Here is a 21,678-nt window from a genome sequence, read left to right as displayed (position 1 = left end):
AATATTAAGAAAATATAAATTTCTATAATTAGGAAGATATCTAGAATTTTAAATTATATAAATTGCTATGAATTCTTTACCCTGAGTTCAGTGATGAATCTTGGTGGTGTCACTGGTGGTTCTTCGACTTCTAAGCGGGCTGGACGTCCTTGAGCCTCGAGTTCACGAATCTTCTCGAGGCCATCTGGATGTTGAGTGTCTAAGAGAATACTGCGGCGAGCTATGGAACAAGTTTCGTATTAAAAATATTTTTCTCAAAGATACCAATAAATATGTACGAAAATATAAATTACTATTCCGGTTTATCCATCGATTATTTTCTTTCCTATTATCGGCTCAAGGTTTATTTTCTATTCCTTCAAAAGTGACACGTCGACTACAATTACGAACTTTCGGTCTCGTACAAATATTACAAAATTCATCTTTTCTCCTACGATATCTATCGTCTCTAAAATCCATCTCCGATTTTCTCCTCGATTCTAAATAACCTTCGTTTTTATCATATCGAACAGTACTCTTATAACGGTTCCTTTCACATAAACAGTTTTTGTGTATTTTACTAGAATCCATAAATTGTTTGTCTCGTCTAGAGTTCGTGAAAGAAAACGAACTAAATCTAGGTTTTACAGCCGATAGATTTGCTCTTGGAAAATCCGAAGACGGAGACGATACTCTTTTTCTCTGATAGTGTTCCAACTTGTCGATTTTTTTTAGAGGTTTCCATGGGGGAAAACGAGGAAGATGGTAACGTTTGTCTTTTGCTAAGAATTCGAGTAATTTCTAGTTAGAAACTGATGTTACAATATTTACTTAAATAAAAACAAAATAAAAGAATTAAATAAAAAGGTAAGGTAATTAAAGGTAATATTCAATTAAATCGCGTTATATTTGAAATCTATCATTTCTAATTTCTTCCTTCTCATTGTACTCGTTACGAAAGCTTGAATTTTAAATCACATAACTTACAGCCAACTTTGATGGTGCAAGTGTTGACAGCCTCGCCAGCTAAATTGGTAGCCTTGCACATGTAGGTACCAGAATCTTCGGCATATGTATAAAGAATATCAAGAGCCACATAACCAAAGTCGTGTGTTTTGCGGAAGCGATGTCCTGTTCTTACAGCAACTCCATTTACGAACCTGTATTACAACGTTCAATTCGTCCAAATTAAACGCCAACATTGTGATAATTAGGCTTAAACATTTAACATCAATAGACTACGGATTTTTATGCAATTCTATATTTTTATCAATACTACCAAATGAAATGCAATCTACATAATGATTTATTTCTTTCATTAAATGTTCTTTAAACAAGCACTTCGCTTGGAGAATATTTTTTATATCATGTGGATTTTGTACATTTTTGCTTGTTTAAATGCTTCAGAAATGTGTAGCGGCACATGAGTAGATGTTGTTTTGCCTCGGAGTATCAAGATCGTTAGGGTACACTTAATGTAATAATAAATAAACTCCGGGCAAAACAATGTCGCCGCTACGTGCAACCATCGAATAAATCAGTTATTATACGAGTTATCGATTAATATCTACGAGTTATCTGCGACCGATTATACACTGTCTTTGCGAATACGTTTGTACGAGCGACTTTGGACATTGTCTATATTTATTTATAATTTATTTAATTTATTTCAAATATATTTGACGGGTTGCAGCAGCAAGTTCTCGTTACCTATTAATCAATCCTAATCAATCCAATTGCACCACAAATGCATAAAATTCAGCAGTTTAAATTTAATTAGAGTTGCATTGTACGTTAATGAAATTCAATAAATTCTAATTGATCGATTTCGTTACCATTCTATCTTTAGATTTGGGTCGTTGATGGGTTCGACGCGGCATTCCAAGTGAGCGTGTTCGCCCTCCTTTAGATCCAGGTTGTTCAATGGCGTTAAGAAAACAGGCTTCTGGTGTACAACCTCTTTTTCAATCTCTTGCTTCACTTCTACAGTCTCTAGCTCGCGAATCTTCTGCAAACGCTGAGCGTCTAACGTGTCCAAATACAGGCCTTGTTTCGCTGTTTGAAAGAATAGACAGCTGTTTATCTGTTGTCCTTTTCAAATAAATTTTTACGCAAATACCGAGCAACTTGTAAATTTTGATATTAGTCGAAAGGTTATAACATTTGTTCCATATTCGAGACTGTCAAATGTCTAGTAATTGCTAAGATTTGCATTTATAGTAACAAAAATCTGTAGAGAAATTCTCTAGATAATATTATTATCTCAATGAAAAATTAATTTAAAATCTAAAGAAATCCTAGGGCTACTGTCATATAAGTTTTTTACAGTGTAAAATATTTCCCAATCTTCGAAATTTTAAATACCGTTTACTAGCTTTCTAAATCTACCACATCGCGATATATAAATTTTTCAATTATAAACGCCACTCATTAGTTTCCAAAATTCTCAACATCTTCACCAAAACATTATTGCAATTCCTTAAATTTCTTAATCTATAAAATTCTATTCCCAAATATCTTAAACTTCTTAATCCACAAGATATTAGTCCCCGATATCTTAAATTTGTTAATTTAGAAAATACTATCCCCCAATATCCTAAATTGTTTAATCCACAAAAGACTTATCCCACATTTCTTTAAACACTTACAGTCAACGCTGATGACGCAAGTGGTAACAGCCTCGCCAACAGCGTTCCTCGCCTTGCACATGTAAGTTCCAGAGTCTTCCGGATAGGCGTAAAGAATATCGAGAGCCACGTAACCAAAATCGTAGGTTGTCTTGAATTTATGTCCTTGAGGAATCGGTCTGCCATCTCTGTACCATTCAACCACCATAGTGGGATCGTTGACAGGCGTTAGAGTGGCCTCGAGATGGGCGCTTTTGCCTTCAGGCAAATGTTCGATGTTCTTCAATGGACGACCGAATTTCGGTTTCTCGGCGATGATCAAGTCTTCTTCGTCTACGCGTTTGTAACGCGAGTCGTCTTCTAGGTACTGTATTTTCTTCAGGGCACTTTCGTGTTGAGTTTCGCGAATAATCGAGGAGCGAGCTGCAACGTGGCATTTATGCAATTATCCATTCTCTTTCGTTATAGTAATTTCGCTTGGAGGACAGAAGGGTCGAGAATAATCGTGGAGATCGTTCTTTTCTCGTATTTCGGGGACACAGAAACGTACAAGAGGTGTAAACGAGTAAAGAATAAATATAAAACAAAGGGTAGAAAACAAGGATGAAACATCCAGAAAAGGGTGGTAATTCACTGTATGTACAATTTACAAAAGCTAGGAACTACGTATTTAAGCGACGGAGAACTAGAAGCATTGGAAAAACAGGGTCTCTAGGTTACACAAAGTGCTTGGTTACATCCACCTGCTGTCCCCGTGCGTGATTTCAACGTGGACGTTCGTAGAAGTATCGCTCTTTCCATTGTGACTTAATAGTTATTCGTTTTATAAATCACATTGAAAGTCAGGAATATTTTTCAAGGTTCGAGAAAGCTATTAAAAATACTTTTAGTCAGAGAACAAGTATCTTTAAAACTTTCTGTATACAGAATATGACAATCGTTTACTACAGAATACGATATAATTTTAGCTCGTTCTTAACACCTTCGATATAGATTCAACATTATTATTATCTATATTCGTGTCAACATTATTATTTTTATTTTTTATTTTTCAACGATTTGACACCTGTTCCACGCATCTTCGAAGCAGAAGCAAATAAAAAAAGATTTCTTCAATGTTCCTCACGAAGGATGAGAATCGTATAAATCCTCGTCCTGCGCTGAAGCGACAACCCTTAATCGATATCGAATAATTTCTATACGATAACATTAATGTACATTATCGTATATTACCATACTGATATTAAATTGCAGTAACCGTAATTAATTTAATTAATTAATGGTTAATATATAACAATCAATATAATTAATTATATTAATATATATAATAATTAATTTAAGAAATTATCACGATACTTCTACCCCGCCACCCTCGACTTACACAGCATGGAAAATCCTCGAGGGAGATCCTCGTCTCTGTTTCACCCTCGACTACTTACATTTCACGTCAAGATTAATCGAGCTCTTCGCCGATCCCAGTCTATTGGTGGCCTGGCAGGTATAGGTGCCAGAATCTTCAGCATATACCGTGAGCACGTCCAACGCAGCGAATCCAAAGTCACAAGTCGTTCTGTACCTGTGACCGGTGGATAATGGTTTCCCATTGTGGAACCATTCCACCTTCATAGTTGGATCGGGGTAGGGCTCGATACGGCACTCATAGTGTGCGCTTTGTCCCTCGACCAAGCTGGTAGGTCCGTTTAGTTGGACCGTGAACGATGGTTTCTCCTTTACCACGATCTCTTCTTCTTCGCGTCGTTGATACCTGCTGGTGTCCTCCAGCGCCTGGATCTTCGACAATGCGCTCTCGTGCTGCGACTCGAATTGCAGGGCCGCCTTGGCTGTGTTCGGGAATAGGTTTGTCAGTGTGTCGTTGTACACGTGTCGTGAATAGCGGTGACATGTTCGATCGAGGTGAAAATAAGGTATGGGTACTTTTAGTGTTTCTTTCTTTTTTCATTTTTTAGGACGATCTTTTTACGGTTTGCGAAAATTACATTTTCGCTGGATGTTACATCGGGCGATGGATCGTCTTTGGTGTAACGTAGGTTGATGTTGGATTTCGATGGGAGGATTAATCCCTTTGCTACTGAGGCTGAATTTGTTTGACTTTGTTTGCGAGTGACAATATCTTTTATGGAATTATTCGTTTGATCGTTGGTGTACATAATTAACGTTTAACAGAATTATTGATCATTAACATGGTATAAATTTGTGTCAGGGGAATTAAGATTGAGGTATGTGAGAATATACTGCACGGAGGAAAATAGATTTGTATTTGGAAAATTTAGAAAATTGCATAGAAACGTAATATGTAGAATGAAACTTGAAATGTGTTGAAGAGTGTCGTTAAGAACTACTGTTTATTTATTTATTATAGTAAAGTATAGTTGAAGTGAATTTTCCATAGCAAAAGGATCAACTCTAACTAATCATCGTTTCATCTTAATAAGAAATTTCGAAAGATATTAAACATTTGATATAAAATATGAAGACATAAGATGCGGGTCGTTAAAAAAGCAAGGTACTATATTAAAAAATGATCTGTACGTGATCGATACGAAATGTCTACAAAAATTATAATCTTAATGTGTGATCAACGATGATGTATGTGAAATAATTTTTAAGAAAACTCAGCTGCGGCCAAGAATAAAAGATCTTCTTCTGCATTTCTTCGCGAATTTCGTAGTACAAAAAAGTATATTCGTGGAAGCGTTCAAAAACGTTCTACCAACACTTCACCAAAAAAGAAAAAATAGGAAAAATCGCTACACACAAAAATACAAAAATATCTACGTGTAAGCAGCTGCTTCTACACGTTTTGAAAGCTAGAATTATAGCTTATGAGAAGCAGTACCGAAATCGAAGCCTCATTTTCAAAATGATTTTCTGTTCTGCGCACAATCTATACTCACACTGGACGAAAAGTGTCGCTGATGTTACAGCCTCTCCAAGATCATTTACTGCACGGCAAGTGTAGGTACCTGAGTCTTCAGGGTTCACGTATTTCATGTTTAGAGCGACGTATCCGAAATCGTGCATCGTTGTCACGCGATTGGCTATTGAAAATATAGTAATTTATTTCATTTACGATAGTTTTATTGTTTGAGCGAAATTCGGATATAATTCAAATCTCAATAAAATAAAGCAAAGGAAAAATTAGGAATTTTTAACGAAATTTTTAAGGTATAGAAAAATAAGTAATTATCAATTTAATTAATAAGTAGCTATTAACTTATTGGTAAATTAAAAACTTTAAAAGGTTGTTCGAAATTTATTTCGGGATTAGTATTCTAAAATTTATTTTGAGATAACACGGAGAACAATTGTCAATTTAATTCGCTGCGATTTATTGCGTTTATTGTCGGATTAGAAAATTGAAGTATTTGCCAAAATTACAGTACGCGTGGAAAAATGAATTTTGAAATTATAATACGTCGGAACGTAACTTACAAGCTGCTATGGGAACTCCATTTCGCAACCATTCGACTTTGAGCTTTGAATCGCCGACAGGTATCACTCGAGCTTCGAAATGAGCTGCTTGATTTTCAGCGACTTTCAGGTCCTTGATCGGCATCGTGAAAACTGGTGCTTGAGTAACGATTTCCTCGGTCGTAGTTTTACGTTGGTATCTCGAGGTATCCTCCAAGTAATGAAGACGTTGAAGTGTCTCTTCATTTTGACTTTCCGTGTAAATTGACTTTTTCGCTGTGTGGTAAAATAAAAAAATGAATACCTCAGTTACGAATGTCAGGCAAAAAGTTCGAGTAAAAACAACACCTCATCAAATCTTTTATTCCATTAACTTCTTGAGAATTATTAACATATATATGACTTATCTGTTTAATTTAAGCATATTTCCAACAAATATACTACTCGAGCATTATCGCGGATAAATATTCTTGACTTATATGAAATTTCTACGTGACTAGCTATGTGTTCATGTGCTTCATGACTATTTTATATATTTATCTGACTTTCATGAAATTGTTTCCCAAGAAGTTCAAATCCATTGCAGTTACTTTAATTTTAATAATTAGAACTTCTTTTGAAAATGTATTTTTTAAACTTACTACCGATAGAATTTAAAAAAAAATCTATCTATATACTGCAAAATTTTTCACGCGCCTGATATATAAATATAAATTTCTCCAAATTCCGTGATTTCTAATTTACGTTCTATATTTAAGTCACCATTACGCAAATATCATGTGATAAATTACGTAAATTTCCTAATTTAAATTTTATATATTACTAATGTTTATTAGTAGTTTACTTATTAGTATAAATTAAATACTGAATTTTCTGATCTAATACTATAAATTTTACATCATAATATTATTAAAATACGTTTAAACTTTTTTATTTTTTATGATAAAATTATAAAGCCATAAAGAATTATAAAGAAAATACTATAAATTTGACATCACAATATTATTAAAATACGTTTAAACTTTTTTATTTTTTTATAATAAAATTATAAAATCATAAAGAATTCATATCTATTTTATTAATTTCAACGAAGCTTTTCAAAATCAGAAGCTAACAAAGAAAGAGGACGGGGACTTACAGTGCACAACTGCAGTTGCAGATGTAATCGCCTCTCCTATGATATTCTTCGCTCGGCAGGTGTAAGTACCAGAGTCTTCAGGATAGGCGTACATGATATCCAAGGCCACGAAACCAAAGCTATTAGTCTCGACGAATCTTGAGCCAGCTTTCACAGGCTTATTATTATGGAACCATTCGACTTTCATCGTTACATCAGACACAGGGATCAACCTGCACTCGAAGTGTGCTCTTTGACCTTCTTTGATCTCAACGTTGTTCAAGGAGGTGGTGAAAATTGGAGCTTGAGTGGTTGTTTCCTCGATATCTTCTCGACGTTGGTATCTCGATCTGTCTTCGAGGTAATGAATTTGTTCCAGACCAATCTCGTTCTGAGTGTCTGTCAGAACTTGTGCGGTTGATCGACAAGTTAGAGTGCAGGACACTTCGTCGCTGCCAACCAGATTGACAGCGCGACACGTGTAGGTACCCGAGTCCTCGGCGATTAGGTCGATTACATCCAGGGCAACGTAGCCAAAATCGTGGATTGGACGGAATCGGTGTCCTGGAATTAAGAAATTATATCTTGAGTTAGAAAAAATAAAAATATAAAAAGAAAAACATCCTTTTTATCGCAGAATTGGAAAGTTCAGAAACTCTGCATTGTAATTGTATTTCTTTTTACAAAATAGCATCAAGTGAGCCTGAAGTAGTTAGATCTAAAATATTAGACTGCAATATTTTTGTTGCAGTGGCGAATAGAAAAATTAATTCAGAGAAAACAAGCAAGAAAGCTTTGTAATTGAAAATACAGGTATCATGGTATTACATTAGGTTGTCCAAGAGGTTTCCTTGCATAATGTTTTTTGTTTTATATTAGTTTATTGAATTATGCACGTACATAATAATAATAAAATGGATCATACCTAATTCAATAAAATAATATAAAACAGAAATTGTTGTTCATCTATTATGACCTTATGAAACGAAAGAAACTTTTCGAACAACTTAATATATTTCTCTTAAGAAATAAAAAAACGAAATTTCAAGAAGAAGGAAGAAGGTTAAACTCCGAGTTCTAAAAATCAAAGCACTTTACGAATCTAACACCTATTTAATTAACGCATCTAATTATAATGTGAAAATCTAATTGGATCTACAACTACATCTAGTTTGGATCTATTGGGTTGGTAACTAAGTGATTGCGGATTTTGTCATTACCAGCTATTGACAAAATCCGCAATCATTTAGTTACCAACCCAGATATATGTAATTTGGTAGATACAATGGCTAGTTTCTACGTCTAAATTCTTACGGATCATCAAGCGTTTAGATCATTGATAATTGTTATTTCTACGAAGTTAATCTATAAATCCAAACTCTTAAAGCTTCATTGCTTAAAATATTATTACGAAACTTCATTTACCTATTGTAACCGGACGACCGTTCTTGAACCATTCAACTTTCAAGTTCGAGTCCGTTACAGGTTCCAGTTTGCACTCGAAATGAGCGTGTTGTCCTTCGCGAAGATTTTCTTGATTTTTCGGAGCTGTGATGAATCTCGGTTTAACATTCACCACTTCGTCAACCAGTTCCTGTCTCTTGTATCTGGAAGCATCTTCCAAGTATTGTATTCTTTCCAAACCTTCAGGATGTTGAGACTCCAGGAGTAAATCTTTCTTAGCGTGTACTCTCACTGAACAGGAAGTGACGGCTTCTCCCAGTTGATTTCTAGCTTGGCAGGTGTACACGCCTGAATCTTCGGGATAAACGCCCAAGATATCAAGGGCGACGTAATCGAATTCGTAAGATGGTCTGAATCTGTGGCCAGTCTTCACTGGTCTTCCATTGACGAACCATTCCACTTTCATGCTAGCGTCGCCAACTGGCTGAAGACGACACTCGAGGTGAACGTTGGTCAGTTCCACCGTTTCGATGTTGTGCAAAGGACGAGTGAATTGCGGGGGCTGCATCACTGTCACTTCTTCTTGCTGGGTCTTGCGATATCTGCGCGTTGAAACATAAGTTTATATGACTATCGTGACAATAATAAAGGCCTTATATCGTATTATACTTGGTACTTGATACTCGGTAATTCTACTTTCCATGGGTTTCTAATTTCCATGGGTTTACGTATGCCGAAGGAAATTTTTTGAAGAAATCGTAAATTAGCTTTCAATTTATAGAGTTGAGTAGTGTGTTTTCTGGGCCACTCGCATAATACACATTTTTTAGAATTCAAATCGAAGACCCAATTCGACTGTTCAACGAAAGAAGACTATTTGATATTCTTTATTAAAAAGCAAGGAATTGTAGAAACATGTAAGCATTGAAACTAAATGAAATTACTAAATTTAAAGTAAATCTAAAAATTCAGTTTAACGTTTCGTAAGAAATATTCGAGTCTAGAAAAGGGAGGAAGTTTGAATTTCCAATTGAGTTTCGACCAAATCGCTTTCTAGAAATCTTCGCATAGATTTTGGTCTTATGATACTCTTAACGCTATCTACACATAATACAACTTTAAATGTACCAATACAGATCGACTAAATTATATTTAAACTGTTAGGACGAAAATAAATAAACACTCGTATATATACAGACGTATCTCCGTTCCATTAAAAGAGAACGTTAAATTCGCCAAAAATATTCACATATTTTTAGCGCTCGTAAAAGCAAAAATTCCATACCTCATTTTATAGTTCTACTATAAACTCCATTAAATATTACAAACCTCGATGAATCTTCCAGCATTTGAATCTGTTCGAGCGATTGCTCGTGCTGAGTTTCGGTAACAACATCAGACTTTCCGATTACTCTGACGCAGGCTGAGGTATGAGCAGTGCCAAGATGATTGGTGGCTCTGACAGTATATTCGCCAGAGTCGAGGATAGTCGAATGCACGATGTCCAAAGCGACGAAACCAAAATCGTAGTAAGTTCTAAATCTGGAGCCAACGGTAACCGGACGACCATTTTGGAACCATTCGACTCTCATCGTTGGGTCGCCCATGGGTTCCAAACGACATTCTAAGTGAATGTTCTTGCCCTCGCTCACTGGTTTAGGATCGCTCAATGGCTGCACGAATATTGGCTTTGATTTTGAAATTTCCTCGATGTGATATTGGGGCTCGACGAATTTCGATTCTTCGAGACGCTGAGTCTTCTCGTAGGAAGTGCGATGCATACTGCTGGTATCGACGCTTGAGCGTGCTATTATTAAAAAAATAAGATTATATTATGGCGTTTGGTAGAATATATATTTGATACTATATAGTTCTGCTATATGTTATATTTAATATTCTATACTTCTGCTATATATGCTATATTTAATATTCTACGATACTATTGTATAAATCTATGACTAATATTATAAAATTTAATGTTGGAAATTTTATATAAAACTTGACATTTTTTTTAAGTACTATAAAGTAATTCTCTGATCCAATCGTTTTCCGAAATTCATGATAAAAGTTGTTGCAAATTCGAGACTGCGATAGAACTATTTTATTATCTTCGATCTATTTCGTGAAATGTATTGGATCGTCTAGACGCGCGAAGAATGAACAAAATCGTCTATAAGAATAAATTGTTTAGAGATAGTTTATTTGATAAAATAAAATAAAATAATAGGTAATTATATAATATACATGGAAAGAAGACTTCAAACGACTCTAAATATAACTAAGCATAACTAAACCGAAGATACTATTTCATCAAAGAACTGAAAAATCTCATTAAGACACAACTAGAACGAATATGCGTCCATTTTATCGTAAATGTATGAATATTTATAAACACGCTTTAGAACGACGATTTTTAACATTTATCTACATTGACCTGCTTATTGTTTCTCACCATACACCTACGTATAACGAAATTTCAAAAACTTACTCTCCACGATCATCGTGGCGGACAATTTAGCTTCTCCAAGAGCATTTCTAGCGACCACAGTGTAAGTACCAGCGTCTTCAGGTCTGACCTGAAGAATATCTATAGCCACGTATCCAAAGTCGTGATATGTTTGAATTCTATTTGCAGCAGTGATAGATTTTCCATTGTGGTACCATTCGATTGTCATAGTTAAATCGCTCTGAGGTTCCACACGAGCCTCGAAATGAGCACGTTGACCTTCAACGATCTTGTTAGTACCCTTCAGGTTGCCCAAAAATCGTGGTGCTTGAGTTACTTGTGTTTCTTCTTGAACTTGTCGCGAATATCTGCTGGAATCTTCCAAAGTTTGAATCTTCTGAAGTCCGGTCGGATGTTGACTGTCATAGATGACATCGTTCTTGCTGATGACGCTCAGTTGAGCGGTTGTATGTGCTTCACCGACGCGGTTGTATGCGCGGCAAGTGTATATACCAACGTCGTGAATGGTTACGTATTTGATGGTCAATGCCACGTAACCGAAGTTGAAGAATGTCGTGATCCGTGAACCTGAAGGGAAAATTTTCGTTCGTGTGATTGAAATTATGGAAATGTTGGATTTCTTGACACTTGGCATTGGAGAGTTTTGTAATTTGAAAATTCTATATTGGAATTTTGCATGAAAATTCTGGCAATATATTTCTAGGGATTTCAGGGTGTTGGAATTTTGGAATTATAGAATTTTGATATCTTGCGATATCGTAATTTTAGTTCAATCTCTGTTTTAAAATTCTAGAATTCCAGAATTTTGAAGTTTAACGATTGAAAATTTTGGGATTGTAGAATTCCATGATTTTCTAATTTGTAACTTTGTAATTATTATTTCTCTTTGAAACGGTACGAATCTTACACCTTAACATTTCAGAACTACAATATTTTATCCTAAAATTGTCCTAAAATTTGATTGCTTCGTCAATTTCAGAATCTTCAATATTTAGCATCGAAAGATCGTAAGATTTTTAATTTTACAATCTCACAATCTTAGGTTCTGATTGTAATACTCTTAGAATTCTGCAATGTTTTTCCATCATTCTATGATCTAAAAATTCCACGATTCTATAACTCCAAATATTATGTATGTAAGTGCAAAGGATTTATTAAACTGCAACATGCAGCATACTTTGCAGCAGAATATAGAAAAAGATTCTACTTACTTGCTTCTACAGGGCGTCCGTCCTTGAGCCATTCGACTCTCAAATCAGAATCGCCGACTGGTTCTAGACGTGCTTCGAAATGAGCAAATCCGCCTTCTCGTATGTTGTTTTGATCCTTGATAGGAGATTTGAATTCCGGTGGGCTAGTCGGTTCAGGCTGTTGCTGTACGTATTTCTGGTGCATAGCCTGTTGATAGGCTTCCAATTCCTCGGCAGCCTCGATATACCTTTGTTGCTCGGGGATTCCCAGATCAGTAGTAACGCTTGTGCGTGCTACAATGATCCGATAACACGTACAATGTAATTAAATATTCTTTCAGATACTATTATTCAATATATAGAGACGATGTTATTTCACGACATTTACCAAAGACACGAAGAGACGCGGAGCTGACGGCCTCTCCCAAGCGGTTCACAGCTCTGACAGTATAAGAACCGGCATCTTCAGCTCGTAGGTGCAATATATTGAGCGAGACGTACCCGAAGTTGAAGATGGTTGTGATTCTTGAGCCTAGGTATAATTATTATTCGTTAAAATCTTGTAAAAAGAGAAAACGTAGTGAGAAATAACGAAAAGACAGATAAACAGAATTTATGTAAATATTCTTAATGATTAATTATATTATATTAAATAATGAATTGTTAATTATTAAAAATAACCTAGAAACCCTAGTATCGTTGATAATTTGGATACATTGGAAATGTACTTACTAGCTGTGATTGGCCTGCCATCCTTGTACCACTCCACTTTCATCGTGGGATCGCTTACAGGTGTCAGTTGCGCTTCAAAATGAGCGTTACGACCTTCCTGTAGCTCTCCTAGATCCTGGAGTGGTCGGATGAAGGCCGGCCGCTGTGAAGAGATCTCCTCCACACTCTCCTGCCTTTGGTACTTGCTGTAATCCTCGAGCTGTTGAATATATTGAAGGCTATCGGGGTGTTGGCTAGCCTGTTCGATTGTTGCGCGTGCTACAATGAGATTTTTTTGTTATTTAACATTGTCACAATTTTCTGATCTCGAGAGAATATTGGTAGCTTCCGGATTGTGAGAACAGAGAGATAAGAAATTTAAGTAAATAACGAAAACTCACGTGTCACGCTGAGGGTAGCTCGAGATTCGGCGACTCCGGTCGAACTCACGACGCGGCATAAATATTCGCCGCTGTCTTGAAGAACGATGCTAATTAAGTCGAGAGAGATGAAGCCAAATCGGAAGATAGAAGTCGCACGGGAACCTAAAATCGATAGATATGATACGATAAAATTGATAAACTGGAAAATTTCAAGTTCAAAGATTCGAGACTTCGGAATTTTAAAAATTTGGAGATTAACAAATTTAAAAGTTTGAAATTCCGAACATATGAAGATTCGAAGATTCAAACATCGAAATATGTATATGAATAATCTTCAGGATATTACATTAATATTTCAGAAAGTTACTTACTCGCATCAAGAGCTCGTCCATTGACGTACCACTCTACCCTCATGGTGGGATCGCCCACCGGTTCGATTCTGGCCTCGAAGTGAATTCGTCCACCCTCGATCTGATGGACGTCCTTCAACGGTATGATGAAACGTGGTGGTGGATAAACTCTATCTTCCTCGGGTGGAGGCAAATATGGCTTGGCGCGTTCCACGTGTCTCAAATAAATCACTTCGGGGCCAGGCGCTGGTCTGTAATCGATTTTATCGTTACCTCCAGTCTTTATAAACGAGATATAAATTTTATTAAAACCCTACCATCTATTTTCCTTTGGTTTGCATAAAAATAAAATTATAATATATTAATATCTCGTTTGATCAAATTTTAATATTGGATTTCAAAATTCAATATCGTATAATTATATTATTAAAAATATAATGTGCTAGAAAATAAACGAATACGATGTTTAAATAGCAATTAATATTTGCACAAATAGAATTGAAGCTTACTCTGGTTCGATGACTTTCGTCGGTCGGGGTAAGTTCAGGCGTCTTGGTTCGGGGGCTACTCCTTTCGGTGTTTCCACGAAGAGCCGTGCTCGGGTGGCGGTAGAGCCAGCTACATTCTGCGCCGTGCACTGGTACCAAGCGGCATCTGACATTTTTGCGTAGGGTATATCTAAAGTTGATGCTCCGCTACCATCCGTTGAAATACGCACGTCCGGTCCAGGTGTTATCGGCACTCCATCCTATGTTAACAGATATCAAGAAAATTTATTTTTATCGCTTCTTCCCATTTTCTCATTTTTATTTTTTATTTTTCTTTCACGTCCATTCGACGTTCGACGTTGTTATTCAAAGCATACCATAAACAATATCGCAAGAAATCTCGCCTACAGACGCAAAAAGGCTCAGTTTCTGGCGAATTTAATTTTCGTTTCATTTCTATGAATAAGTCAGGATTTTTTTAGAATTGTTACTTCAATTTGATCGAACCACCTTTTAAAACCGACGTCGACGAAGAATTGTAGTTTTCGAATGAAGAATTTCATCTTTCAGGAAAACCACTGTATGTTAATTTTGAAACGCTAATTAACTCACCTTCTGCCAGGTGATACGCGGTACAGGAGTGCCAACCGCACGAGCCATGAAAACAACCGGTTCTCCCTCTTTTACATTCGTTGTTGTGAATCGTTCCACGAATTTTGGCGCGACAACTTGTTCTTTCTCGATCACGTTCAAGTTACACTGGAACGAGGTTTCGCCAGCCTTGTTCCTAGCGACACAGGTCACGACGCCGGCGTCCGCGCGGCTCACGTTCGTGATCATCAATGAATTATTACCAGACTCGTTCACGAGGATCTTGTGGGTCAGGTCGTTGACTACTTGCTGACCGTTTATGTACCATGTCACCTCGGGGTACGGACGGCCGGTTACGCGGCAGTCAAACCTGAAAGTCACGTGTTATTCTTGCATGTGATTCTTAATTTCTTCATTTTGAGAATTGTCTCTACGTAGAGAAGAATGGTAGGCCGATGTAAAAGTGGAAAGTAGGCAAAGACAGAGTAACATAGAGCAGTACAATGAATACTATCCTATTTTATAGAATGCTATATTTTATAACTGGTGCTATATTTTATCTGCTAATAATAAAATATTGGTCAGCAATTTTTTTTAATTTATTAGCAAATAATAAAATATTGGTCCAATTGTTAATTAACCAACGGTAGAAATATTCTTCTGTGTTCTTTTTACGATTTTAAATTTCTGTCAGATGGATAACATTTTTGTTGCAACACTAAATGAAAAGTATGAAATGACACAAAGATAGTGTCAACTTTTATGGCGCGTATTTTCACGTACGCTGCAAGATTTTTAAGTTGTAAGAAGACCGAAAGTAATAACAATAAGAGACTAAACGATCCATAAAAAATAATAAAAATTCTGCTTCGTCAACTATCACACACATATTTTTCTACCATTGTCGTAAGATTTTTAACATTCCAAAAAATAATTATTATCTTCCTCAAAATTGAACAATTCGAAAGTATACGCGAAACGTACCTGGTCATTTTTCCTTCGGTGGCATCGCGATCGGTGCACGTGCGAACGAAATTCGGCGGCAGTACTTTTCCAGAGTCGGACTCGCCAGTTGTTTCAACTTGCTGAGTTTTGATCGTTTCTCTTGGAGCTTGATAGGCCTGATCCACTTGATCGCTGGATTCAATGGCTAGATATGCAGAGCTGACGGTGCAACCCTGAGGATTTTCCGAGAGCAAAGTGTAATGACCACTGTCTTCAGGCAGGGCGACTCTGATCCTCAAGGTAGCTTGCTGATTCGAGTGGCTCATTTCCACGCGTTGTGATTCGCGGATCCTCTGACCGTTTTTGAACCAAGTTAACTGAAATAGAAAGTGGAATTGCATAGAAAATTATTTTTAAGCAACATCGATCTTTATAATTTTCTAAATAGATCGAAGACGTTTATGCAAATTCGTATCACGAGAATAGGCGATGAAATTAAACTTGATTGTTCGATTCTTTAAATGTTATAGTAAAATTATAATAATATCGTAAAACTAAATTATGATTATTATTTCATTAGAAAGCTAAAGAAAGAAAAGCCGAATGAAGACTTGCTTCGTTTCTTAAATATTATAATGATGAGACGTTCTGTACATTTTTGCATGTTACGTGCATTCCGTGTATTTTTGCACATTTCAGTTTGCCATAAACGCATAAACATCCTCTGCTGACTCGTATCTTTCTATTCTCTTATTTCTTACGATGGTTTAGTTTTTCTCTTTGTTCTTCGATTTCATTCGAAATCTATCGAAATAAATAGGTATTTTCATTCTGTTCTTTAGAGAAACCAAGTCTCGTAAACTAAAGTCTTTAGAGAAATATACCAAATCTCAAGTATTAAATAACGAAAAATTCAAAGACACGAACGAATTAAAAACGTCATCAGCTTACTCTTGGTTTCGGATTGCCCGAGATCTTCGCAGTGAAAACGGCATCGGATCCCTCGACAAGCTTCGAGTTTCTGGGTTTCTGCGTGATTTGCGGAGGTGCAACCGGTCCCAGACTACGATCTACCACCGTCGAAATCTGCACGTCGGATTCGCCCACGAAACGGCGAGTAATCGACTCTCGAAACTCCGTTTCCCGCAGCAGTCTATATTCGAAAGTGTCCACCTGCAAATTAGTCATACTATTATCCTTCGTTCAACCATAAATCAAAAAAAAAAAGTTCCCAAGAGATAAATTTCCTCTGTATGTATATTTGTTTCTTATGCTTATTTTTGTTGTTCTTATATTTCTTTGTAGATATATATATCTGTCCTTGAATGAATCGATAAAATAATAACCTTGAAATCTTCGATGCTGGTGGAAGTTCCGTTAACGTAACTTCGTTTATCGATCGTTTGTTGATAACTACGTTGTTGAACGCTTTGTGTTCCTGTTTGAGACTTCTGTTCGGTGGACTGGAAGGTCTGAGCGTATTCCTTCCTGAAACCCATCTGTTGTTGTTGTGGAGGTCCAAATCCTTCTGGTTGAATGTAAACGGAGCAGATTGCTTCGCCTAAAAAGAAAAAGAAAAATATGCTGTTATAATATTTTAATTTTATTTCTATTTATTCAATGAATAATTTCTCAAAGAATATTTTTATATTCATTTATTCGCAGAATGAAGAGTTAACGCGTATCACTGGCTAACTCCAAGCGGCACAGAAAATGTTAATATAAATCATGTAATCGTAGAAAGTATCTTCTTCTTCTTATTCACGGATAAAAGCAGAACTAAATGGAATGTTTGTTTTTATAGACTTGCACTCGGCATACGTAATGGAAGTTTCAATTATAAAATTCTAATAAACGTTTATGATTGCGATCTACTACATAATCGAGGTAAAAATCTCTTCAGTACGAAATGGCAATTTAATTCTATTCAGTTTTAGTCTACGTATCTATATTTCAAAATGATTTAACAAGCACTCTAGTGGAAAAGAGCACGTGAAACTCTTTAATTAGTTGGAGCACTGATTTTTTAATACGAGCTATACATCAACTAGAATAGAATTGTACGTTGAAGATATTTGAGAAACAGCCTCACCGTATTGATTTTTAGCACTGCACGTGTATTCACCCTCGTCCCCAGGACCAATTTGGTTAATTTGAAGCGTGACCGCTCCGGTCTTCTCGTCGTAAGACATTCGAATTTTCCATGATTCCAACAACGGCGCACCCTTGTGCGTCCAGGATACCGTGGGCTTTGGATTTCCCCGGACGCGTCCCTCGAAAATCGCGTTTCCACCCTGCGCGAATCTGGCGTTCTTAAAGATCTGTTCGAAGACCGGTGGCGATGGATCGCCGGGTCTGCCGGTAAATCTGTAACGAGAATTATGAGATTTAATTTTAAGTTAAATTCTATGTCTATTAATTGTCGTGTAACATTAAATGAAAGTCTGGCAAATTCTTCTACTTTTAACATTCGTCGATGACACAAAATCTTTGAACTTATTTTTATTCCTGAAGACTTCAAACATTTGACTTGAACGATAATTGCGTTATAGTAGGTTGTCCGGAAAGTTTCTTTCGTTTTATGAGGAAATAATAGACGCGCAAGGTTTTTTCTTTTATATTATTTTGTCGAATTACGTACGATTTTGTTCTGTTGTGATAAACATTTCACAGACTTGGTTTCACGTTTGTATAAAGGTGCACTGTTGTAAAGAATACGTTTGCGAAAGAAAGACACTTTTCGGACAATATAATAGAGATATCGATTGGTATTTAATTTTTAAAATTTCCTTTAAAATTTCGAATATTTTCAAGCTTTTTGGAAACATAAACAAATTAGAAAATTACATAAATCTACAGGAATAATTCAATTTAATCAAAAAGGGATAATTCCAATTTAATTATCCGAATCTTTTACAATTCTTAAAACGATATCAATCGTCAATAATTCTCAAATATCCTAAATGAGAGAGCCTTCTCAAGTGACTTTTCTAAGGAAGAAGAAATATTTTTTCAAATAAATGGGAAAATACTCACGTTGGTACCGTGGGCGTCGTCTGCATCACAATCTCCCCTTGAACTATAAACAACAAAAGAAACAACATATGAATGCTGCGTACATCTTTACGTAAAAATAAAAGGTTAACATAATGTTAACGTTAATTCGATCGATTTTATAAACAGCAGTTTTATTTTCAATTTTCTTTCCTACGTATACGTCATTAAATAATCTCGTCCTCGATCTTTCGAACGAAAGAAAAATGCATTACGAAGCTTTCGCCTAGTTTTTCTCCACGTTGGTCACTTTTATTTCTGTTTATGGGATGCTCGCTACTGGTGTATTTCCTCTCGTTCCCCCTAACTGGGCCAGAACGAGCCGAGGAAACGAACCGTTGCGTTGACGCCGTTTTCTTCTCTGTCGCCGTCACGCGCAATGCCGACCGTGCACCTTTTTTACAGACTTATCTACACTGGAACTCGGTGCAATTAAGTCAATTTGCTAATTAAGCACGGGGCCCCGTTGACGCGAAATACTTGTGACCCGTAAGCGTATTTACATTACTTTTGACATTTCGTGTTCAACTTTTCTCAAGCGAGTAATTTTTGAAACAATGTGAATAATACAACAGCCTTATCGTCATATCTTTTATTTTAAGTGATTCGATGTTTCCTGAAATTTCTAATTATGTCACGCGAGATAAATACAAATATTTGTTGAAGTGTTGCCATCGAGTGTAACGGTATTTCTTATGGAATTTTTAGAATTCTCTACAAATCTATCCAGTTACAGTTGAATCAGCTAAACTCGACAAAATTGGATAGAAACGTAATTTTGAAAACCATAGAGATAAATAATTTTAGTCCTCCATAGACAAGATGAAACAATTACTTTCAAGCGTAGTTTCTTTGACTTTTTGAATATCCAGAAAATCTAAAAAATTCTAAATTCTGTTGTACACATCAATGTCCGTATTGTATAACCTGTATATCGTAAGATATCCAACTCTTTTAACTCTTTTCAATAAAAATAAAAATCCAGAGAGAAAGAAGTCGAGAAAGGAGTCTCGATCTTCTTACGGAAGATCAAATTTTCTTATTTCTTCGATATAAGAAAACCTACATCGTCTTAAGACAAACGTTTTAATCTCTCTTCGAGAAAAGTAAAAATTGAAAGGAGAGAAATTGAAAAGTAAAATTGTCCAGTCTGTCTATACAGAATTAAATCTACTTAATTCTTCGACGTAATAAAACATTAAATTCTGTTGAAGAATACTGTTCTAATAAATCGACATGGAAAAGGCATCGTACATAAAAAATGGTACTATCGAAAGAAATCAGCTAGCAGCATAAAATTCGATATTTTCCAACTCCACATCCTACTTTTTCGCATAAAGATACTTTATATCCGTGCAACCTAAAACTTCTCTAACGGTTGCCACTAAAAATCCGTATTTATAACACGAAACCGTTTTGTATACAACCGTCATTATGACACACTGTTAGTTATTCGTTCGCCAATTCCTGGATTAAGTAATTTCATCGTTTCACGAGCTGGAAAGCGTCTGAATCATCGGCAACATCTGCGCCATTTCACCAGCAAACGCGCGAGGAAAAATAAAGGATCGCTTTTCTGACCTCGTAATTTCGCGTGTTCTCTTTTTGCTAACCAGCATCGTCCAACTCTCACGAGCTAAAGGACTCTTTCGATCGAAATTACGCGGGCAACGCGTCCGACGATTAAACGGGCGCCAGCTACAGGAAATTAATTGACAGCAGCTAGACGGGAACGCGACGAAAATAAACTTCCGACAACAATCTCGACGACCGCCGCTTAAACCACTTTCGTTATCACGGTTAAAGCACCCGAGTGGATTCTAGAAGCGGTGACGCGATCGTTCAGAAATTCGAACCATGTTTAAGCGAGATGCATCGCGCTATAAATCCGACAAAAGGGAAGAAGCTTGTGAGAAAGCGTGGAGACGCGACGTTGCGTTTATTTTCGCTACAGATTGTTTTTCTTTCGAATATTTTATTATTATATTTATTACTGCGAGATATCATCACCGTTTGCTGTTCGCAGTAGAATTTGTCTTTAGAAATATTCGATGTTACCGGAGAGTAATCGTATAGTTGTTCAATTTTTTTTTATACGATGCAATTTAGTTGCAACGATTTAAATAAAAATACCTGTGTCGATTTCGTATTTTTCGTTATTAGGATTAACGTGTAGGATATTTCATTAGGAGAATGTGCAGTGGAATATATGGTATAATGACGTGAGATGGCTGATTTTTAAAAGCTAAATTGCAATTACAAGATTAACACTAGAACTACCACACCAGTAAAATTGTCTGGTTTTACCATTTTATTTCAAAATTCCTACTTCGTGTTATATTTATTTCCGCAATGATGTAATGACTTTCGCAACGATTACCAAAAGAATAATATAATGAATTTTATTTTATTCTTTATGTATTCAATCTGAAAATAATTTTGTATCAAGGCTACTTATACCAATGCCAGTCACAATGACTGGTACTTGTCAAAATGTAAAAGGGTCCTGCAATCTGTTTATCGAAATTCAATTAACCAGTTATCTCGTTTTTTACAATTTCCCACACATTTTTATAATTTTTACCACTTATTATTCGATATGATGATATCAGTTATCAGGAAAATTCAAGATCGATCGCTAGATGCTAACACTAGAAATACCACACCAACCAAAATGACTGGTTCTGCAATTTTATGAATGTGTCAATCCTCGTTTAGGGATCATGGTCCCGGATGGATCAACAATACCAAAAATGTACTACATAACATAGAATTGCTTCTGTAAGAAAGTAATAAATCAATAGATATACAAATATTCTATTATTACGTATTTTTTAAAGACCAGTCATTTTCACTGGTTTTGGTAGAAATAGTTTCGTGTTAACTATCGATAGTTGTAGTGTTAATAACTGTGGGTGGAATTGTTTCGATATTTAATAG

The 21,678-nt window shown here is 36.0% G+C and overlaps 1 protein-coding gene across 14 annotated transcripts in view; it reads right to left on the bottom strand.

The window, feature by feature from the left end:
- The window catches only part of LOC100643650 (titin), a 230,450-nt gene that overhangs the window by 95,307 nt on the left and 113,465 nt on the right, over positions 1 to 21,678 (bottom strand). For 13 of the 14 annotated variants that reach the window (XM_048407033.1, XM_048407027.1, XM_048407029.1 and 10 more), the window contains 23 exons: positions 18,721 to 18,763; positions 17,777 to 18,051; positions 17,031 to 17,245; positions 16,636 to 16,857; positions 15,724 to 16,061; positions 14,761 to 15,109; positions 14,170 to 14,408; positions 13,682 to 13,911; positions 13,329 to 13,472; positions 12,949 to 13,206; positions 12,605 to 12,748; positions 12,238 to 12,510; positions 11,048 to 11,593; positions 9,889 to 10,366; positions 8,581 to 9,161; positions 7,177 to 7,719; positions 6,060 to 6,314; positions 5,522 to 5,665; positions 4,046 to 4,447; positions 2,628 to 3,029; positions 1,815 to 2,034; positions 967 to 1,139; positions 81 to 220 (listed from right to left, as the gene is read on the bottom strand). In XM_048407033.1, coding sequence (XP_048262990.1) covers positions 81 to 220; positions 967 to 1,139; positions 1,815 to 2,034; positions 2,628 to 3,029; positions 4,046 to 4,447; positions 5,522 to 5,665; positions 6,060 to 6,314; positions 7,177 to 7,719; positions 8,581 to 9,161; positions 9,889 to 10,366; positions 11,048 to 11,593; positions 12,238 to 12,510; positions 12,605 to 12,748; positions 12,949 to 13,206; positions 13,329 to 13,472; positions 13,682 to 13,911; positions 14,170 to 14,408; positions 14,761 to 15,109; positions 15,724 to 16,061; positions 16,636 to 16,857; positions 17,031 to 17,245; positions 17,777 to 18,051; positions 18,721 to 18,763 — 6,614 coding nt within the window. The remainder of the gene's footprint in view (positions 1 to 80; positions 221 to 966; positions 1,140 to 1,814; positions 2,035 to 2,627; positions 3,030 to 4,045; positions 4,448 to 5,521; positions 5,666 to 6,059; positions 6,315 to 7,176; positions 7,720 to 8,580; positions 9,162 to 9,888; positions 10,367 to 11,047; positions 11,594 to 12,237; positions 12,511 to 12,604; positions 12,749 to 12,948; positions 13,207 to 13,328; positions 13,473 to 13,681; positions 13,912 to 14,169; positions 14,409 to 14,760; positions 15,110 to 15,723; positions 16,062 to 16,635; positions 16,858 to 17,030; positions 17,246 to 17,776; positions 18,052 to 18,720; positions 18,764 to 21,678) is intronic. The other variant, XM_048407023.1, reaches the window with a different exon arrangement.

The sequence above is a fragment of the Bombus terrestris genome, chromosome 7 (genome assembly GCF_910591885.1).
Source record: "Bombus terrestris chromosome 7, iyBomTerr1.2, whole genome shotgun sequence".
NCBI classification, from domain to species: Eukaryota; Metazoa; Arthropoda; class Insecta; order Hymenoptera; family Apidae; genus Bombus; species Bombus terrestris.
This window is presented reverse-complemented; position numbering and strand designations above follow the sequence as displayed.